General features: G+C 54.5%; 1 protein-coding gene across 10 annotated transcripts in view; it reads left to right on the top strand.

The window, feature by feature from the left end:
• The window catches only part of PITPNM2 (phosphatidylinositol transfer protein membrane associated 2), a 134469-nt gene that overhangs the window by 5247 nt on the left and 111346 nt on the right, over window positions 1-17876 (top strand). For 2 of the 10 annotated variants that reach the window (XM_013056445.2, XM_013056444.2), the window contains exon 1: window positions 9289-9593. The exons of 2 other annotated variants lie outside the window; for them this stretch is intronic. In XM_013056445.2, the coding sequence (XP_012911899.1) occupies window positions 9524-9593 (70 nt within the window). In that variant the 5' untranslated portion in view covers window positions 9289-9523. Of the gene's footprint in view, window positions 1-8562; window positions 8612-8645; window positions 8665-9288; window positions 9594-17876 lie in introns of those variants that run through there. 6 more of the 10 variants (XR_006604754.1, XM_004753141.3, XM_013056446.2 and 3 more) reach the window with 4 other exon arrangements.

Here is a 17876-nt window from a genome sequence, read left to right on the forward strand (position 1 = left end):
AAAACCACCAGCCCAGGGGACGGACCGGCTCAGGTTCCTGCGCGCCTCTGCTCACACATTTGTTCCCCGATCAATACCTAACCCCGTTTTATGTTTCCGTTTGAAGATGCCATATTTCACAGATGCTGTTATCCATTAACACTGAACACAGCCGCCGCTGGCTGTCACTCACACCTGAACGAGGCTTATCTCGCTCAGGTATTTCCTCCAGGAGGCGCGGCACTGCTCAGAAACGGGAGCAAGCTCCGGCACTGGGCCTGGGGCCCCTTCCGAGGGTGAGGCGGCCGACACAAGAGGACAAACGTGGAAAATGCAGCATTGCACGGATCCCGAAAAGGATGCTTGTTTTTGGTCTGAGAGCTGAGAGCAGAAGGCAGAGCGTCTCCTTGTTCAGCCTCGATCACACGCGCTGGGGGGACTCAAAATTTGTCGCCACCCTGCACGTGTTGGCAAATGACCGCGTAAGCCCCATGAAGATTACTTGTAGCGAGTAAGGAGTTCGTAAATACGGAATCCACGGATAATGAGGACCAACTTGTATGGGCAAAGCATGTCCACGATGGCCTGTTTGAATGTGAGCGCCACGGCCTTCCTCAGAGATAAGGCCGGACTGTTGCCCAGATTTTACAGAGGGCAGAGTGGGGGGGCAGAGAGGTATCCTAACCCGCTCCTGCTTGCACAGGCCAAGGTTTGCACCCACCCCCACTTCGGCCCCCCGGCTTGGCTCTTCCTCATCTGTGGCTGTACTTGCAGTCAGATTCTTGTCCCCTCATGTCTCTCCCCATGCAGGGACCTCATGGGCTATCTCTATCATCGTGTCTGTCCCCGTGGTATCCCCGGCATTAGGACAGGGCCCCTCAGTGGTGTGCAGTACAGACAGGGGACTGGAAGCTGGGGCTGTGGAATCCGGGCTTTGCTGTCTCAGGTACCAGAGAAAGGAAGAGCCCTTGGCATCGGTCCCCTCCCTTGGCTCCCCTGTGCCCTCTTCCAGAAGGGCACCCACCTCACCTTGCCACAGCTCTGCTGGCCACACGCGTGTGCACACACACACACACACACACACAGAGGGGAGGTCAGCGAGCCCACGTGGGTCCCTATGACTGCTCTTTGCTGAGAGGAGCTGAGGGCAGTCCTTCACCCAAATGAACGACCCACTTAGGGAGGGGGTTCAGGCCAGCGTGGGGCTTCCTGTGGCCTCATATCCTGGCCTTCTTACTCCTGGCAACCTTTCCAAAAGCATTTTGCCCCGGTGCCCCGTGCAGAGCTGGAACGTAGGTAATTCAGATGCCCGCTCGTTCTCTCCGAGGCTCTGTTTCCCCTTGCAGAGGTGGTTCCTGGTGATGGACAGAATTTTCTCTTTTGGCAGCTGGGGTCCTTCCACTTCGGCCTCCGTAGGGTCTGGCTGACTCATCGGCGGGGCTGTGGAGCCCGGTGCCAGCTCTTTCCCCCACTGCTGGCCTGCCAGGACTGAGTCAGGCTCTGCAGCCTGCTGGCCTTACCTGGCCTCGTGCCGCCAAAGGATCCAGCCCCTGCTGGGGGGCTCACGGGGCAGCGGGGTGCTGTGTCAGGCCAGTGGAGGGGTGGAGGGCAGCTCTCTGGTCGGGGAGGGTACTCCCAGCTGTCCTCCCCGCCGGCCCCTGCTGTCTCTGCAGCCCTTTGAAACGCCATCTCTCACAGGGGGCATGCGGGTGGGAGTGTGTTGGCGCAGAATAAGGAGACCATTTTCCTTTTCGGTGGAGAACAGCTGCCCCCCGGGCACAGCCAAGAGGCGGGGCTTCCTGGCAGGTCTGAGAGCTCTGCTAAGGGCAGGTTAGCCCTAGAGAGTCCGGTCCCCTACTCTGTCCTACTGGAGGGCCCATTAATTGCTTTGCTTTTCTTGGCAATTTGTAAGAGCTGACTTTTCACTTGTGTTTTCATGAGAGGGGAAGGAAAAAAACACAACCCAAACATGTTCTGCAATGACAGTTTTTCCCTCTTGGGTAATCACAATGGAAAAAAGCATTTAAGGCCTTTGGAAACCACACATAAGTGCGGCTCAGCGAGGGAGGGGGTGGGGGGGCATTCATCAGGGACGGCCAGACATGGAGGCAATTCGGCGGCTCCCGTGTAGGGAAACCGTCGTTTCGCGTGTATTTTGGGTTCGCTGGCCACAGCATATTTCCATCAGTCCGCCAGTGTTGTGCATCTGACAGGCCAAACGTTTATTGTGGTTGAACCATCTGGGAGGTGGGAGGGCCGCAGCCTTCCCCAGTGGCAGCCCGTAACTACTCGTTTAAAGGAAATTTGTTTGATGTGTTCAAGAACCCACCGCTAAAACACCATTAATAACAGAAGCCTCAGGAGTTCTGAAAGCACACACGCTCCTTTAGCCATCCACCGGACGTGCCTCGCCCAAGACCTCATTTTTTCCTATGCGCGGGTGACATTTTCCAACACAGTGAAGCAAAGTTCTGAAGTGGCCCCTTTAATTGGTCCAGAGCCCGGTGTGTATGAACCCAGTGCGGAGAGGAGCTCATTAATTTGCAGCTGGACGCCGTGCCGCCTGTGTCTTTGCTGCGGGAGTAGCGTTGAACAGATCCCTGCATTAGTATGCAGCATGAGCGCCCGTCCTGCGCTGAGAGAGAGAACGCTAGCTTTATTTCAGTTTCCAGCCTTCGGTGACTCACTGTGGCATCGTGAGTCCGCGGGAACCACTGCTGACCCGCTCCGGCCGTCCTGCTCTGCGTGGGCACCACGGTTTACAGCCCGTTTTTCTTTCTTACCTCTGTGATTTCCCCTGGCTGAAGGTCTCTTTCCCAAGGAATGTTCTGCCTGACTCTCCAGCAGGGGGGAAACTAGGAATTCAGAATATTATGGATCGAGCCGGGCAAGCCGGAAAGAGCCCTGGAAAAAACCAAGTCCAAGGCTTTGACCTTTCCACGGGGAGGAATGACTTTCCATTTCCCTGAAACCTTAAGATCCTGGGGCTGGGCGTGGAGCACAGTAGAGACTCAAGGACACGGTGGTGAATGGAGTCTGGCTCATAAATTCTGGGCCATCCAGTTCCCTCACGTTTGTCCTGGCGATCTGGTTGCTGCAGGACTGGGGTTCAGAGGGTGTGGGCTAGTAACGGCACGTGTCTCATACCCAGCTCGGTTGGCCTTTCATTACAGGCTTTTCTAGATACCGAGATTCCTGCTCCAGGAGAAGGCGGCTCTTCCCTCTGGAAACCATAGGGGGAATCCCTGGTCTGGCCCAGCGGCTCCTCACGTGGAGGGATGGTGGCTTGTGTGCCTTCGAATCCCCAGTGCCCAGCACAGTGGCTGGTGATGACTCGGGGCCAGATGACCACGTTGGGAGAGGTCAGAGGTGAAGGGCCGTCTCTCATTTATCCACCTTTTTACAACACCCTCTGATACGCAGAGTGTTTCCGCCCGATGTGCTTCGTTTGATCTCTTGTAAATGCTGCTGTGCCCATTTTACAGGTGAGGAAACCGAGGCTCAGAAAGTCATGGTTTGGCACCCAGTGCTTTCTCCCGCCGTGTTTCGCACATGGGGTCACTGTAGCTCAGAGAGGTGGTGATTCGGGTCAACCGCAGAGGAAGCACCCTCTTGACCCTGCGTGGTCCTGACCCCTCACACTCGTGTTCAGTCCCGTCATCACATACCCGTGTGCTGGTGTTCTGTCCCATCGGCATTTCCTGATCCGGTTCAGGTTCAGCAGTGCTCGTATGATCCTTCTCAGTTTGGGTTTGTATGCATTTTTCTTGCTGCTTTTCTTTTTTTTTTTTCCTCCAGAGGGGAAAACAGAATTCCTTTCCTGTTGGTTCTGCAGCTTTTACTTTTCCAAGAGGCCAGAGGGCTCCCAAACTTAGAGCAGATTCCCCGAGACAGGGTTGTGTGCTCTGAGGTTGTGGCCATCTCTGGATGCGATGCTGCGGCCAGTTTCCGGCCCCGCTGTCCAGTCTGCCAGCTGTGCACCTGGGAGGCTCACGATCGGAGACACGAAGCGGGGCCTAGGGCCGCTGGCTGGGTCTGGGGCCTTTTATTCCCCCCTGAACTGGGTATAGCTTCCCTCCCAGTGGCGACTGATGGCCGGTCTGTCCCTGTGGGGAGGGAAGGGGGAAGGCAGCGTTCAGCCTGAGCCTCCAGAGCGAGCTGGTCCGGAACGGGGAGGCCTCGCTCGCCACCCACTCTGGGTTCTCATCTGGGGCTGGGTCTGCTTGGTCTGCAGCTGTCCCCTCCTCTGGCCTGACCTCCTTGGTGTCTCAGGGCTCCTGCGGGCAGGTGAGCTGAAGGCCTGTGGCCCTGGGCTGAGAGGAGCAGGTGGTGTAGGTGGGCCTCTGGCTCGGGTCAGGGTCCCTTCAGCAAGCGTTACAGGGTTGCTTTACCCAGAGGTCTAGAGGCGTATGTCCAGAGACGGGCTTGGGTCCTTGGTCCAGACAGAGATCCTCCCTGGAGCTCCTCACGCTGCATACGTCACCCCCTGGATGACTGTCACCGTGAGACGGCTCCCAGGCCAGGTGACGCAGCCACCAGTGGGGCTCTCAAGGGCAGGGACCAAGTCATCCCTCTTGGGCTTCCATAGAGTGCCTTTCCCTGTTGTGAACTTGGAGAAAGGGGTTCGCGAAACCTCTGAATGCAAGGAGACGTGGGGGAGGTGGCCGCTTGCCTGACTGTCCCGACTGGGGCTCGGGAGAACCCAGCAGGATTCCCAGCCTCTGGCTATGCTCAGGCCTGGCGCAGAGGGAGAAGGGGGGGTTCCAGCCTGTGCAGCCCCCGGGAGCCAGGGAGCAGGCGGGAAGAGCTGCTCGATGTCCTTCCCTTTCTGCAAATTGAAATGAAATTCACAGAACATAAAATGAACCGTTTTTGAAGTGGACAGTTCGGTATTGGATAATCCCTTCACAATGACATGTGAGCACCACCTCCGTCCACTTCCAGAACATTCTCATCACCCCAGAAGGAAACACCCGTCAGTAGCCACTCCCCACCCCTCCCCCAGCACCTGTCTGCCTCTCACCTACTTTCCGTCTCTATGGATTTTCCTATTCTGGGCGTCCCACAGAGAGGGAGTCGCACAACGTGCGGCCTTATACGTCCGGCTTCTTTCACAGAAACAGGACACTTTTGAGGTTCATCCACGCTGAAGCAGGGGTCCGGGCCTCATTCCTTTTTGTGTGGGCGGTGGCACACACACCATCAAATTCACCACCCGAGCCAGTTTTGAGTGTCCAGTTTGGTGGCGGGAAGCACTCACGCCGTCGTGTGACCCTGCCCCTGTCCGTCTCCGGAATGTGCTCAGCTCCTGCCAAGTGAGCCTCTGTCCCCATGAAACACGGACACCCTCTCCGCTGCCCCCAGCGCCCAGTGGCCACCCTGCCACTTCCCGTCTCTGTGAGCAGGGCTCTTCTGGGTGCCTCGTGTCCGTGGAATCCCAATGTTTGTCCTTCTGTGACCGACTGACTTCACTGAACATGATGCCCTAGAGGTCCAGCCCTGCTGTAGGTTGTAGTTTGTGACTGAACTGCATTGTGTTTTTTAAATTTATTCATTTGTGAGACAGAGAGAGACAGAGAACATGAGCAGAGGGAGGGGCAGAGGGAGAGGGAGAAGCAGGCTCCCCACCAAGCCGGCGGCCTGATGCGGGGCTCCATCCCAGGACCCCAGGATCATGACCTGAGCCGAGGGCAGACGCTTAACCCACTGAGCCACCCAGCAGCCCCTGCATTTTTTTTTTTTTCCCCTTTTGGCTGAATCCTACTCAGCTGTATGGTCGGGTTGTATTTTGCTTATCCATTCATCTGTCGATGGACGCTTGGGCTTTTTTTGGGCCAGTGAGTTGCTGACTGTGGATGGGACAGTGAAACAGCCAGGCTCAGAGGGCCTGGGGGTCCGGAGGCAGGAGCTGTACCCTTTCTGAGGGGCTTGGCCTTTGATGGTTGCCCCTTTCTGCGCATGGGTTGCTGTCTCCATCCAGTGGGGTGGAGGCGCTCCCGTGCAGAGAGGCTGTGGGGCTGCAGCGACTGGATGTGTATGTGTGTGTGTGGGGGGGGGTGGCACACTGAGTCGCCGTCTTCCGCCCAGGGATGTGAGGCCTGGTGGTACCTGGCCTTCTGCCCACCTGGGCTCCCCTGTGACACCCACTTGCTAGAAGTTTCTCTCCCTCATGAGGTTCCAATGCCAGCCCCAGGAGAAGGTGGTAGCCGTGTGTCCTGCCTCTTGGTGGCTTTCAGAGCACTTGTTGATGCCTGCTGATGGTAGTAGGAGACACACGGCCTCCTGAAGCACTGTCCCCTGGGTCCCTCCTTCAGTGCTCCAGGAAATCAAAGCCAGAGGGATGACATCGGCAGCCTCTTGGGGTGGCTGAGTCAGAGCAGAAAGCCAGCCTGGAATTCACTAAGTCACACTTGCCTTCATTAGGCTAATTAACTTTCGATGTGAATTAGCTTTATGAGCTGATTTCGGAAATGCATTACCATCCCGGGGCCAGCTTGGTGAGCAGAGGTGCCTCAGACGCTGTGCCGTACATTTCCATATCCACCAATTAGGCGTGCTTAATTATTAACCTAGGGCTGGGTGGCTAATGAGGGTTTGCAGTTCAGCATGCTTTGTTTGAGAATTCTAAGGCTTTTAAAAATTAACCATAATATAGTTAAAATCGTACTAGGAATCCTAGGTTGTGACCCAAGTTGCACATGACTTCGAATGTAAACTGAGGCAGGGGGTTGATTTGTGGAAGTTCATGTGGATGGAGAGTGGAGGGGGTGCGTTCCATGTGTACACTGCTGGCCGAGGGCTCATGGTGGGGGTTCACTGGCTAGGCCACCCACAGAATTACCGCCTCCCAGGTGCCCGGGTAACTGAGACCTCCAGGCACCTCTTCTGACAACCCTCGGCAGTTGGCCCCGCTGCACAGAGGAAAGCACAGGCCCAGAGGGGAACAGGACTGCCCCACGGACACGCAGCTCAGAGACTCAAAGCCGGGCGTTCTGGCCCTGAGACTCCGGGCTCAACTGCCCCTTGAGATGGTTTACCCCACCGCGGACATACTTGGGAGTTAAGTAGGCTTTTGAGAGTCCACCCGGGAGTCTAAGCGTTATGTAAACTTTCTTTTTTCTTTTTTTTTTTTTTTTTTTAAGTGGACGAGCTTGTCCCAGGGTGCACTTGCAGAAAAAACACTTCTGACTTCCCAGCCTTAAGTGGAACCTCCCAAGGCGGCGGTGGCAAGAGTCCTTGTTTGTGCCGGAACACTTGTGCCCGGGGGCGAGGCGCTCCTTGCTGGCCGGCTGGCTGGCTCTCAGCGCACGGAGCCCATGTGCCCGGGACCCTGTGGGTGACAGGCTTGGCCAGCTCTTCCAGGGGCATCTCGGACGGTGATCTGTGTCACCAGGGACCCGGCTCTGCTGTCCCCTGTCTTTACTGCCTTTCCTTGCTGCTTAGGTGTTGGTCACCGAGGGGCACCGAGCTTTGGCAGGCCCCCACGCAGCTGGAGCCAAACAGATGGGGGTTTCAGGAGGTGGAGGTTTTATTTTTAGCCCCACAGCCTCTGTCACTATGGAGATACCAAGCTGGGGACCCACGAGGCTTCATGCTTCTCCTGCCAGCGAGGGGAGAGGGTCCTTTAATCCTTCCTGGAACTTGGTTCCCTGGGCAGCCTCAGCTTCTCCAAGACCTCAGTCTGTGTGTGTATGTGTGTGCGCGCGCGCTTGTGTGTGTGTGTGTGTGTGTGTGTGTGTGTGTGAAAGAGACAGACAGACACGCAGACGCTGCTACTGCTGCTCAGGGAAGGATAAGAATGCGCTCTGGGGCCCACCCGGTGTGGGGGCCAGCGTCCACAGCCACCCGTGTTCGGGTGGATGGCAACAGGAGACCCGAGGCTCCACGTGCCCTGTGCTGTGTGACCTTGGGCAGGTTGCTCCCTCTCCCTGGGCTTTCTGCTTCCTCACCTGACAGGTTGGAAATCTGGTGACGTAATCGACTGGGGGCAAACTTTGTGGCTACAGTGAGGTTTGAATGCCATGAGTGTGTGAGTGTGTGTGTGAGCGTGTCCAGTCCGTGTGACGCCAAGGTCACCCTCCGTAGATCATCCAGCGTCTTTCCTGCTCCCTCATCTTGTTCCTTTTCCCTGTCCTTTGGCTTCTCCATTCGAAGGTGGAGAAAGAGGAGGTCGGAGGGAAAAAGCATTGGGTCCTTTCTGTACATTATCATAAAAGCTGTATCGAGGGAGCTTGAAACCTACCCCTCACCCACGAACGATGTGCCGTCCGCAGAGTTGATGAAAATACTCTCTTCTGTTCCGGGGCAAATATGCCGCCTTGCCTCCGGTGGAAAGGGGCACTTGTTGCCTTAGCTCCGTCGCTGTGGTGGTCGTAAGCGAGCCGCCGAGGGGCTGAAGCTTTTGTCCAGAGTCGCGCAGCGGGTGGCACTGGGGCTGAGACTAGTCTCTCTCGACTCTCCAAGTGGCACCCTCTCCGCGGCTCCACACGGGATCGCGGAGGTCAAGTGGGCACGTGCCCCGCTTTTCAGAATCCTCCTTCTCAGATCTCAGGCTTGGCTGTTATCCGAAAATCGGAAATTACGAGCGTGGATGAGGGTATGGGGAGATGCGAAGCCTTGTGCGCACTGGTCGGTGAGTGATGCGGGCAGCTGCTGCGGCCAACAGCCCCGGGGGTTCCTGAAACGGTGAGACAGTTGCCCCGGGACCCAGTGGTTCCAGCACTGAGGGCGGGGACCTGAGCAGGTGTTTGTACGCCATGTTCCTGGCCTCACTGTGCACAGCCAGAAGGTGGGAACACCCCAGCTGTCCATCAGCCGATGTGGGGACAAACGTGGATCTCCAGCCAGTGGAATGTCACTTGGCCATAAAAAAGGAGAGGAGGGTCCCCGGGGGGCTCAGTTGAGCAGCCACCTCCTGATTTCGGCTCAAGCCGTGATCTCAGGGTCGTGGGATCAGTCCCGCGTCGGCCTCCGCGCTCAGCCCAGAGTCTGTGTGAGATTCTCTCTCCCTCTGCTTTTTTGCTCTTTCAAGCAAATCAGTCTTTTAAAAAAAGATTTTATTTATTTGACAGAGAGAGGCACAGCAAGAGAGGGAACATAAGCAGGGGGAGTGGGAGAGGGAGAAGCAGGCTTTCCACTGAGCAGGGAGCCTGATGCGGGGCTCAATCCCAGGACCCTGGGATCATGACCTGAGCTGAAGGCAGACGCTTAACCGACTGAGCCACCCAGGCCCTCCTAAAGAGATCTTAAAAAAAAAAAAAAAAAGGAGGGTGTTTCTGACACACGGTACAATGTGGGTGAAGCTCAGAAGTATAAAGGTGGGTGAAAGGAACCCCACAAAAGAACAGTATTGTGTGGTTCTACTTGTACGCGGAGCCCAGAGTGGGAGCGTTTACAGAGACCGGAAGTCGAACGGTGGTGACCGGGGTCTAGAGGAGGAGCTAGTGTTCAGTGGTACAGAGCTTCTGTTTGTGGCGATGAAAATGTTCTGGAAATCGTGGTGGTGGTTACACACCACTGAATGTCCTGAGCGGCGCACTTAAAAATGATTAAAATGGCAGCGGGGGGAGAAAAAACCAAGAACAACCCTAATCAGGCTTGTCTTGGCATCTCAGGTGAGACTTGGGCTGGGTCCCACCTTGCTTTTACTTGCAGGGAGCACAGAGCTTCCCCCCAGCCGAGGCCTCCCAGCTCAGTGGCAAGACTGTGCACTGGTCCCCCTGCTCTCTGGGGAGGGTGTTCCTGGCAGTTAACGGCCAAGCCTGGTCCCCGTGTGTGCATGACATCCGTCTCTATGGAACACTTGTGCACCTGACGTCGGGCATGTCCTTTTATGGCTCTGCTTGCTCTCAATGTGAGTGGAAAGATAAATACCTTTTCAGAGAGCAGATGCCATCTGCCCAGGGTCCCTGGCGTCCACAGCTGCAGAGCGAGTGGGAGCCGGCTCTGCCGAGGGCAGGTGCAGCTGCAGCCCCCGGGGGAGTGAGGCGGGGGTGTGCGGAGGAATGGGGACCCCGCACAAGGCTGAGGCCCCGTGCAGACAGTGTGGGTGTGTGGCCCTGCCACGGACCTGCCGGGAGCACCAAGTGGGTCACCTGGTCTCACCCAGCTTCTGTTGGCTCACCTGCCTTTTGGGTGGTTGTGAGATTTCTAGGAGAATGTGTGCCTCGCACGGTGCCTGGTGCCTCAAGGAGCTTGGCGAGCCTGTGATTCACCCTTGCTGTGGCCTGCCGAGCTGCCGGGATCCTGGGTCTCTACCAGGGAGAGGTCACAGGCTTCCAGAGTTCGGGCGGCGCAGCAGAGGTGCGGCTGGCTGGGAGGGTGAGGCCTGTGCACTGGACAGAGGGCGATGTGCTTGGAGGCGGTCCAGGCCACACCAAGCTCCCCTTGTTCCTCTTGGAGCCTCCTGCTGTAGGCAAAGCCCAGGCTGCTTCTCTGTCGTTGTAGGTGATTCTTGGGGCTGCGTAAGGTGCACCGTGGGGCTTGAAACATGGAAACTTCTAGAGGTCAGAAGGCCACATGAAGGGTGTAGGCAGCATTGGCTCCTTCTGGAGGCCCTGGAGGAGAATCTGGTCCAGGCCTCGCTCCTAGCTGCTGGGGGTGGCCAGCCATCCTTGGTGTGGCTTGACTCGCAGACACATGACTCCCGTCTCCACCTCTGTCTCCATGTGGCTGTCCTCCCTCTCTGTGTGTATCTCTGGCTGTCTTCTTGTGAGGACACCAGGCATATTGGGTCAGGGCCCCCCTTGTCCAGTGTGACCTCATGTTAACTAAGGTATCTGTAAAGATCCGATTTCCAAATAAGGTCACATTTTGAGGTTCCAAGAAGAACATGAATTTTGGGGGGCACCCCTTCGGCCCAGGGTGTTCTCCATACCCGTTGAAGGAATGAGGAAATGACCAGGGACAGCCATTCAGGTGTGTCTGCTCAGGTGTGTTGGTCCAGAAGGTAGGGACATCCCTGTTGACCTGGGTGTGTGAGAGGGTGGCTCCAGGATCACCCCGTTCTCCCCAGCATACCCTCCGACCCTCTCCTCTACACCCTGAGTTGGGCACCCTGGCTGCCTCCTGACTCAGGCCCCCTCCTAGGTAGCAACAAGAAGAATGTTTATTATAGGGAAAGTCCTACACACCGGGGGTTCTCTGCTTTTTTCTGCCCAAGATCTCAAAGCTCGCTTTGTTTCTCTCCCCTCCCCTTGAAGCCAAGAAAGCCTGTAGGGGTGGCCTGTGGCCTTGGGCAAATCCGCTCACCTCTTTGAACCTGTTTCCCCCTGCAGTTGAAGGAGGCTGAGCTGGGTGGCTCTGAAGGGCTCTTGCGCTCTATGATCATTTCTGTTCTACTGCGGAGGAAATTCCGGGCTAGGAAGGCTCGCCTTTGGGCTCCCCAAGAGGCAGGACCCATTTGCAGATGTTCCTGAGTCTTCTCTGCCGCCTCCTGTAGGAAGCCCTCTGTGATTCATCCAATTCACATGTGGTTCCTGCAGTCCTCACTGTGCCCTGTGCGTGACACATGAAATCACAGACACTAGCTTGCTGTTCAGATGGTGTGCGTGCATATGCGCGTGTGTGTGTGCGTGTGTGCGCGTGTGCGTGCATATTATACTGGGTTATGGACCAGTCTCAGAAACGTAAGCTGAAGATTATTTACTAGGAAATGTGCTAAGAGCAGAAAGAGGGAAAGCCATACTATGTTGCTTTCAATAGAGTCCAGAAAAGCATTTGATAAAGTTCAACATCCCTTCCTCTTAATAACCTAGAGACTGAGGGGTAGACACGAGATCGCAGTGTGACAAAGGACATCTCCAATCCATAGCAACATACTCCTTAATAACGAAACACTGTGGCAGGATCTTGCAAAGTGTGTTCGAGGGGCACAGGACGCTATCGCAGACTGTGTCATGACAGTGTCTAGAAGCCGCCGCTGGGAGAGGCGTCCCTCTGAGACACGCTCACCCCCTGCCATCGGTATTGAATATCTCGGTAGACCGAAGCCAGGCCAACGGGCTGGGAAAAGGAAATGGAGCTCCTGGAACTCCTGGAAGGGAGCTTGGAGAATTAATGTTTTGAAATACATACAGTGTTCACCTTAAGTTTTCCATAGTGGACACACTGAAAGGAATTAGAAGTAGTGAGACAGCGTGGCGGCCAAGCCCCAGAGTAGGTGTGTAACTGCCATCACTTTCCTAGGTGCCAGAGGTCACAGATGGGAAGATTGATGGGAAGAAGCACTTTAGGCCCTGGCTTGGGTGTCCACACCCTGGTTAGAAAGACGAGTAACGGCCAGGCCGTCTCAGGCAGCTCCTGCCTCTGCTTTGCCTCCTTGGAGCCCAGAATCCCAGGGGGATTGTAGGGACAGTGATGCAGTGCAGAGCCTTCCAGATCCCTGCTGGGGTCAGGTCGAGGCTGTTCCATGGGGCTGAGCTTCCCATCCAGTGTTGGGGTGATGGAGGGTATGGCCTGGAGTCAGGACCCCGGGGTCCCAAGTCTGGTGTTCCCACTTTGTGCCTGGGGGGGGTTAGGCTGAGCTCCCTGGAGCTGAATTTCCCTGTTGGTGACAGAGGGACCCCAGCGCCATCCTCGCACACTTCTGGGGAATCTCTGAGAATGTCTTGAGCCCCTTTGCATGTCATCTGGCTCTTGTTACAAAGGCTAGAGGCCATTGTCTTAGGCTCAGCACTGATCCTGGGCTGGGGACGCAATGTGTGGAAAGAGGACCTCAATATGTTCTCAAAGATGGGCGCTTAGGGTCACCTGGTCACCTTGTCTCACATCCCCGCCTGGCCATCCCCAGGGTGGCTGGTGAGCAGAGTCTGGGTGCCGGAAGCCCTGTGAGAAGCCAGAGCACAGATGAGGCCACACGTGGTCATTCGGATGAGGTCACCTCATGAGCTTTGGGGCTGAGGTGGTCTTCCTATGGCCCGGTAATGCTCCTGCTCCTTCTCGAAGCCGCTTCTTGCCTCCCTTTGCTGAACGGGGGACATTAGGTATAATTCAGTCTCTGAGGGATGGCTGACTCGCTCTCAGGTCGGTCCCACGAGGATGCAGATGGAGCTTGGCCATAGGGGCAGGACTGCTCAGAGGGGTGGGCTGGGCCACGGCTCCCACCGGCTCCCACCAATTCCTTGTTAGGTAGCCTTCCCTTTTGCTGCCCTCTTTTCCTTTTCTCTCCTCGGTGTGGTTTTGCTGCTGTTAATTTTTTGCCTTAGTTTAGCCATGGTGGTTGTACGAGCCCCTGTGAGGCCAGTGTAACTTTCTAAGGACTGAAGTTCTTGGGTTCTGTGACAGCTTTGTCCTGGCAGCCCGGTGGCCTTGCGCTGCTGGTCAGCCAGCTTCTAAAAAAAAAAAAAGGGTCAAGGTTGCTGCCCGCTGGCAGACGGGGTCGTGGAGGTTAATAGGGCAAGAGCTCCCAAGCTGGGTTTGCACCAGTCCCTGGGGAGCTTTTAAAAAGTGTTATTGCCTCCCTGGAAACTGATGGCTTTTTGATCTACTTTCTGATTCTTTAATAGGAGTATGTGGTTCATGCAATTAAAAGGTAGACTGGAATATGGTCTTAAAAATATTTTTAAACCGTTTGGACCACCCGTTATTTTTTTTGCATTCTGCTATATCAAAAGAAATGATAAATGTTGGCTTTTAAAAAGATATATAGTTACTAAATTTTAAATTAAAAAAACTCTCATTTAATAAACTTCCCTTTAAAAACAAATTAGTTTAAGTCATCTCTACACAGTGTGGGGTTTGAACTCACAACCCTGAGATCAAGAGTCTCAAGCTCTTTCAAATGGGCCAGCCAGATGCCCCCCCCCTTTTTAAGATTTTATTTATTTATTCATGAGAGACAGGGAGAGAGAGAGAAACGGAGGTAGAGGGAGAAGCAGGATCTCTGCTGGGCGGGGAGTCCGCTGTAGGACTTGATCCCAGGACCCCAGGATTATGACCTGAGTTGAAGGCAGATGCTCCTGAGCCACCCAGGTGCCCATCAGATGCCCTCTTGTCCGGTAAACTTCTAACAGCAACTTAGCCGTGCTGTCCGTGGTGTGTATCTTCCTCTAATGAGTCTGCTTTTTCTACCAAGGTAATCAGTTATCAGCCATGGTGCCTCCACTCTCTTCCTTTCCTAACAACTCAAGACTCACAGCCTTCTAGTCTTCAAAGAACATTTATAATTTTTCAGATGCTTTTCTTCACTATTCTTTTACTTAATCATCTACTTATTTTTTCATTTATTAAAAAAATTACAAAACGCACACAAAAAATTGTATGTGACATTATGCCAGGCATTAGCCACGTTTTAAAAATAAATTGGGTAAGTTTTTGATTTATGAGAACTTAAAACTCATTGGTTATGGGGCGCCTGGGTGGCTCTGTGGGTCAAAGCCTCTGCCTTCAGCTCAGGTCATGATCTCAGGGTCCTGGGATCGAGCCCCGCATCGGGCTCTCTGCTCTGCAGGGAGCCTGCTTCTTCCTTTCTCTCTGCCTGCCTCTCTGCCTACTTGTGATCTCTGTCTGTCAAATAAATAAATAAAATCTTTAAAAAAAAAAACCCATTCATCGGTTACAATGAAATAGTAAAAGAGAGGACGGAACCGCTGGCCGGCTCAGTCAGTGAACTCAAGGTTGTGAGTTTGAGCCCCACATGGGGCGTGATGGTTAGTTAAAAATAAAAGTAAAACAAAATAGAGGATAAAGGCCATACTTGATATGAAAACCATTGTTTGGATTCACAAAGACCTTACACTTGGTACCAAGCTGACGTGTTTGTAGTCTGGTCCGCGATTTCCCTGTTCTGCTCCCCAGGGGTGACTCCCCTCGCTACGTCTTGTGCATGTGTGTACTCTTTTGGGAAGATTCTCTGCATAGACAAATATATGTTACTTCGGAAAAAGCCGCACACAGATGGCTGCCTACCGCTGGGCTCCTGCTGTTTGGACTTAACAATTGGTAAATCGTGGCGGTGGTCCTCTGTTGGCTCACTTAGCTTGCCCAGGCCTTTTTAACAATGGGCTTTGTGGAGGAATCGTGGTTAGTTACATCCGTTTCACGGAATTTTGTATTGTAATGGCAGGGGCGGCCGCAGCGAGTCTCCGAGCTGGTACGGAGGTATTCGCGCCAACACCCTCTCCTGTCCGTGCACCGCATTCCCAGAAGCCGAGCTGCGAGGTCGAGGAGTGTTTTCTTTGTTTCCCGTAGCTGCTGCTAGAGTGCTCTCCATAAGGGTGGCACCGATTTACACTCCCACTTACAGTGTGTAAGTGCGAGGCGGTGGTTTTTAACCTCAAAACCCCAGGCAAGGAAGAGCTTTTAAGTAAAATGAAAATCTGGAGAAAACCGTGTGAGAGCCTTTTCCACCGCAAAGGGCGGCTCCAGCAGAGTTCCTGGCACAGCCGGTTAAGGACGCCGGTTCCCATTAGGTGCCCACTTGTACACGGCAGGGGAGGGGGCCCTTGATTCCTCCGGGCAGGTGGGGCCTTCCCGGGGTGGGGGATCGCCCCCTCCTCTGTCAACTTGTCCATTACCAAGGATCTGAGAAGCACCAGATGCTTTAAAAATGACATGAGGGGGGTGCCTGGGTGGCTCAGTGGGTTAAAGCCTCTGCCTTCGGCTCAGGTCATGATCCCAGGGTCCTGGGATCGAGCCCCACATCGGGTTCTCTACTTCTCAGGGAGCCTGCTTCCCCTTCTCACTGTCTGCCTCTCTGCCTACTTGTGATCTCTGTCTGTCAAATAAATAAATAAAATCTTTAAAAAAGAAATGACACCAGAACCTGTAAAATTACAAAATAAGTAAGGACATTATTTTTTTTTTAAAAGATTTTATTTATTTATTTGACAGCGAAAGACACAGCGAGAGAGGGAACACAAGCAGGGGGAGTGGGAAGGGGAGAAGCAGGCTTCCCGCTGAGCAGGGAGCCTGATGCGGGGCTCGATCCCAGGACCCTGGGATTATGACTTGAGCCGAAGGCAGATGCTTAACGACTGGGCCACCCAGGTGCCACAGGACATTTTTAAAGAGCTATACGACCCACAGATGTTTTAAGGGGTACAGAGGATAACACATTTCTGCGAGGGATGGTGGTGATGTTTCCACAAATGGTTAAGATGTTAAATTTTGTGTCCTCTGTGATTAACCACATACACAGAAAAGCAAGCGTTCTATCTCGTGAAGAGGACACTAAAAAATAGGAAAGACCTAATCTAAGAATGAAAAGAGAATATATGGGACATTTTTAGGGGCGCCTGGGTGGCTCAGTGGGTTAAAGCCTCTGCCTTCAGCTCAGGTCATGATCCCCGGGTCCTGGGATCGAGCCCCGCATCGGGCTCTTTGCTCAGCAGGGAGCCTGCTTCCTCCTCTCTCTCTCTGCCTGCCTTTCTGCCTACTTGTGATCTCTGTCTGTCAAATAAATAAATAAAATCTTAAAAAAAAAATATATGGGGCTTTTTGAACAGTTTGCTTCATTAACCGTGTTCTCATGTCACCTTGAACTGGCAAGAGCTTGATGGTGGCCGGTGCTGACCTCCCACTGGGGTGTGAGAGCCAGTCTGGAGGGTGGGAGACAGAGACCTCGCTGGGGACAGAGCTCGGTGGGGCCCGTAAGGGCTCTGTGGTCCCTGAAAAGATCCCGTCTCTGACGTGAGGGCCTGAAGCTGATCTCCCCCATCTTGAGGTGAGGTGTTGTCTTGGAAATGATACAAGAAGCTTGTCCCTGGCCTGCTGCTGGGTGTTTTCTGAGCCTGGTATGAACGCCGCTGGCAAGCAGGGACTGGGTGCAATCTTTGTCACCATACTCTTGTGCCCCCAGTGGCTCCGATAACGTTTGCAAAAAGAGCATTGGCCTTGTCTCACCTAGAAGCTGGGGAGGGGAGTCGACGTCTGTCTGAGACCTCTTGGAGGCGCTGAGTAGGTGCTAGGGCTCCAGGGATCTGACCCGTGTGGAAGAGCATCCCGGAGAGGTCGCCTAGCTTTTTGCACTGTCCCCTTTTTGCACTGTCCCCAGCCTGAAGTGCTGGGGTGTGACCAGTCGAGCCTCTGCTATTAGAGGTTGTGCGCGAGCTGACTCATGCAGGCAACACTGCTTCGGTGGAAAATGGGCCTCGTGGTGTGTCTGGCGATGGCTCCTTGGTCCATGTGTGGGTCTCTGGTCCTCACCCTGCTTGCAGAGAGCGAAGCCCGCGTCCCAGGAAAGAGCAGGCCCCTGGGTTGGTTCTGAGACCACAGAGAGCCCCCTGATCGGGGCCAGCATGTCCTGGCCACCCTGGGACTGGGCGACCCATTCGCGGTCTTTTTGAGCCACAGTCTCAGCCACGTTGCACAGCTCAAACTCCGATTCCAGGAGGCGAGGAGGCTGCATGGCTATCCGGGCCCTGAACACCCTGTCTGGGGCGTTTTAAGTCTTAGAGGGTTAAAGAGCAGTGAAAGAGCCCAGAGCGCTGTGGGTTCATGGTTGACGGAAACACAGCCCCACCTTCTCTACAGTGCACCCATCTGAAAGCCTCTGTCACAGCTCGAAGCCACCACGGGAGGCCACCCAGACACCTGTGATGAGTTTCCATTTGACTCACGTTCGTCAGGAAGGTGACATGACCTCCAGATTCGCAGGCCACTGTGATCCCAGAGCTGACCCAGCTCCGCGGGTAGGCAGTGAGCGTACGCCTCCCGTCAAGAAAGTCGTTACTTCTGGGGCACCTGGGTGGCTCAGTGGGTTAGGCTGCTACCTTCAGCTCGGGTCATGATCTCAGGGTCCTGGGATCGAGCCCCGTATTGGGCTCTCTGCTCAGCGGGGAGCCTGCTTCCCTCTCTCTCTGCCTGCTTCTCCATCTACTTGTTATTTCTCTGTGTCGGATAAATAAATAAAATCTTTTAAAAAAAGAAAAAGAAAAAAGTCGTTACTTTTGAACTGA

This window comes from Mustela putorius, unplaced genomic scaffold, assembly GCF_011764305.1.
Source record: "Mustela putorius furo isolate JIRA1106 unplaced genomic scaffold, ASM1176430v1.1 tig00537248_pilon_pilon_pilon, whole genome shotgun sequence".
In the NCBI taxonomy this organism is placed as follows: Eukaryota; Metazoa; Chordata; class Mammalia; order Carnivora; family Mustelidae; genus Mustela; species Mustela putorius.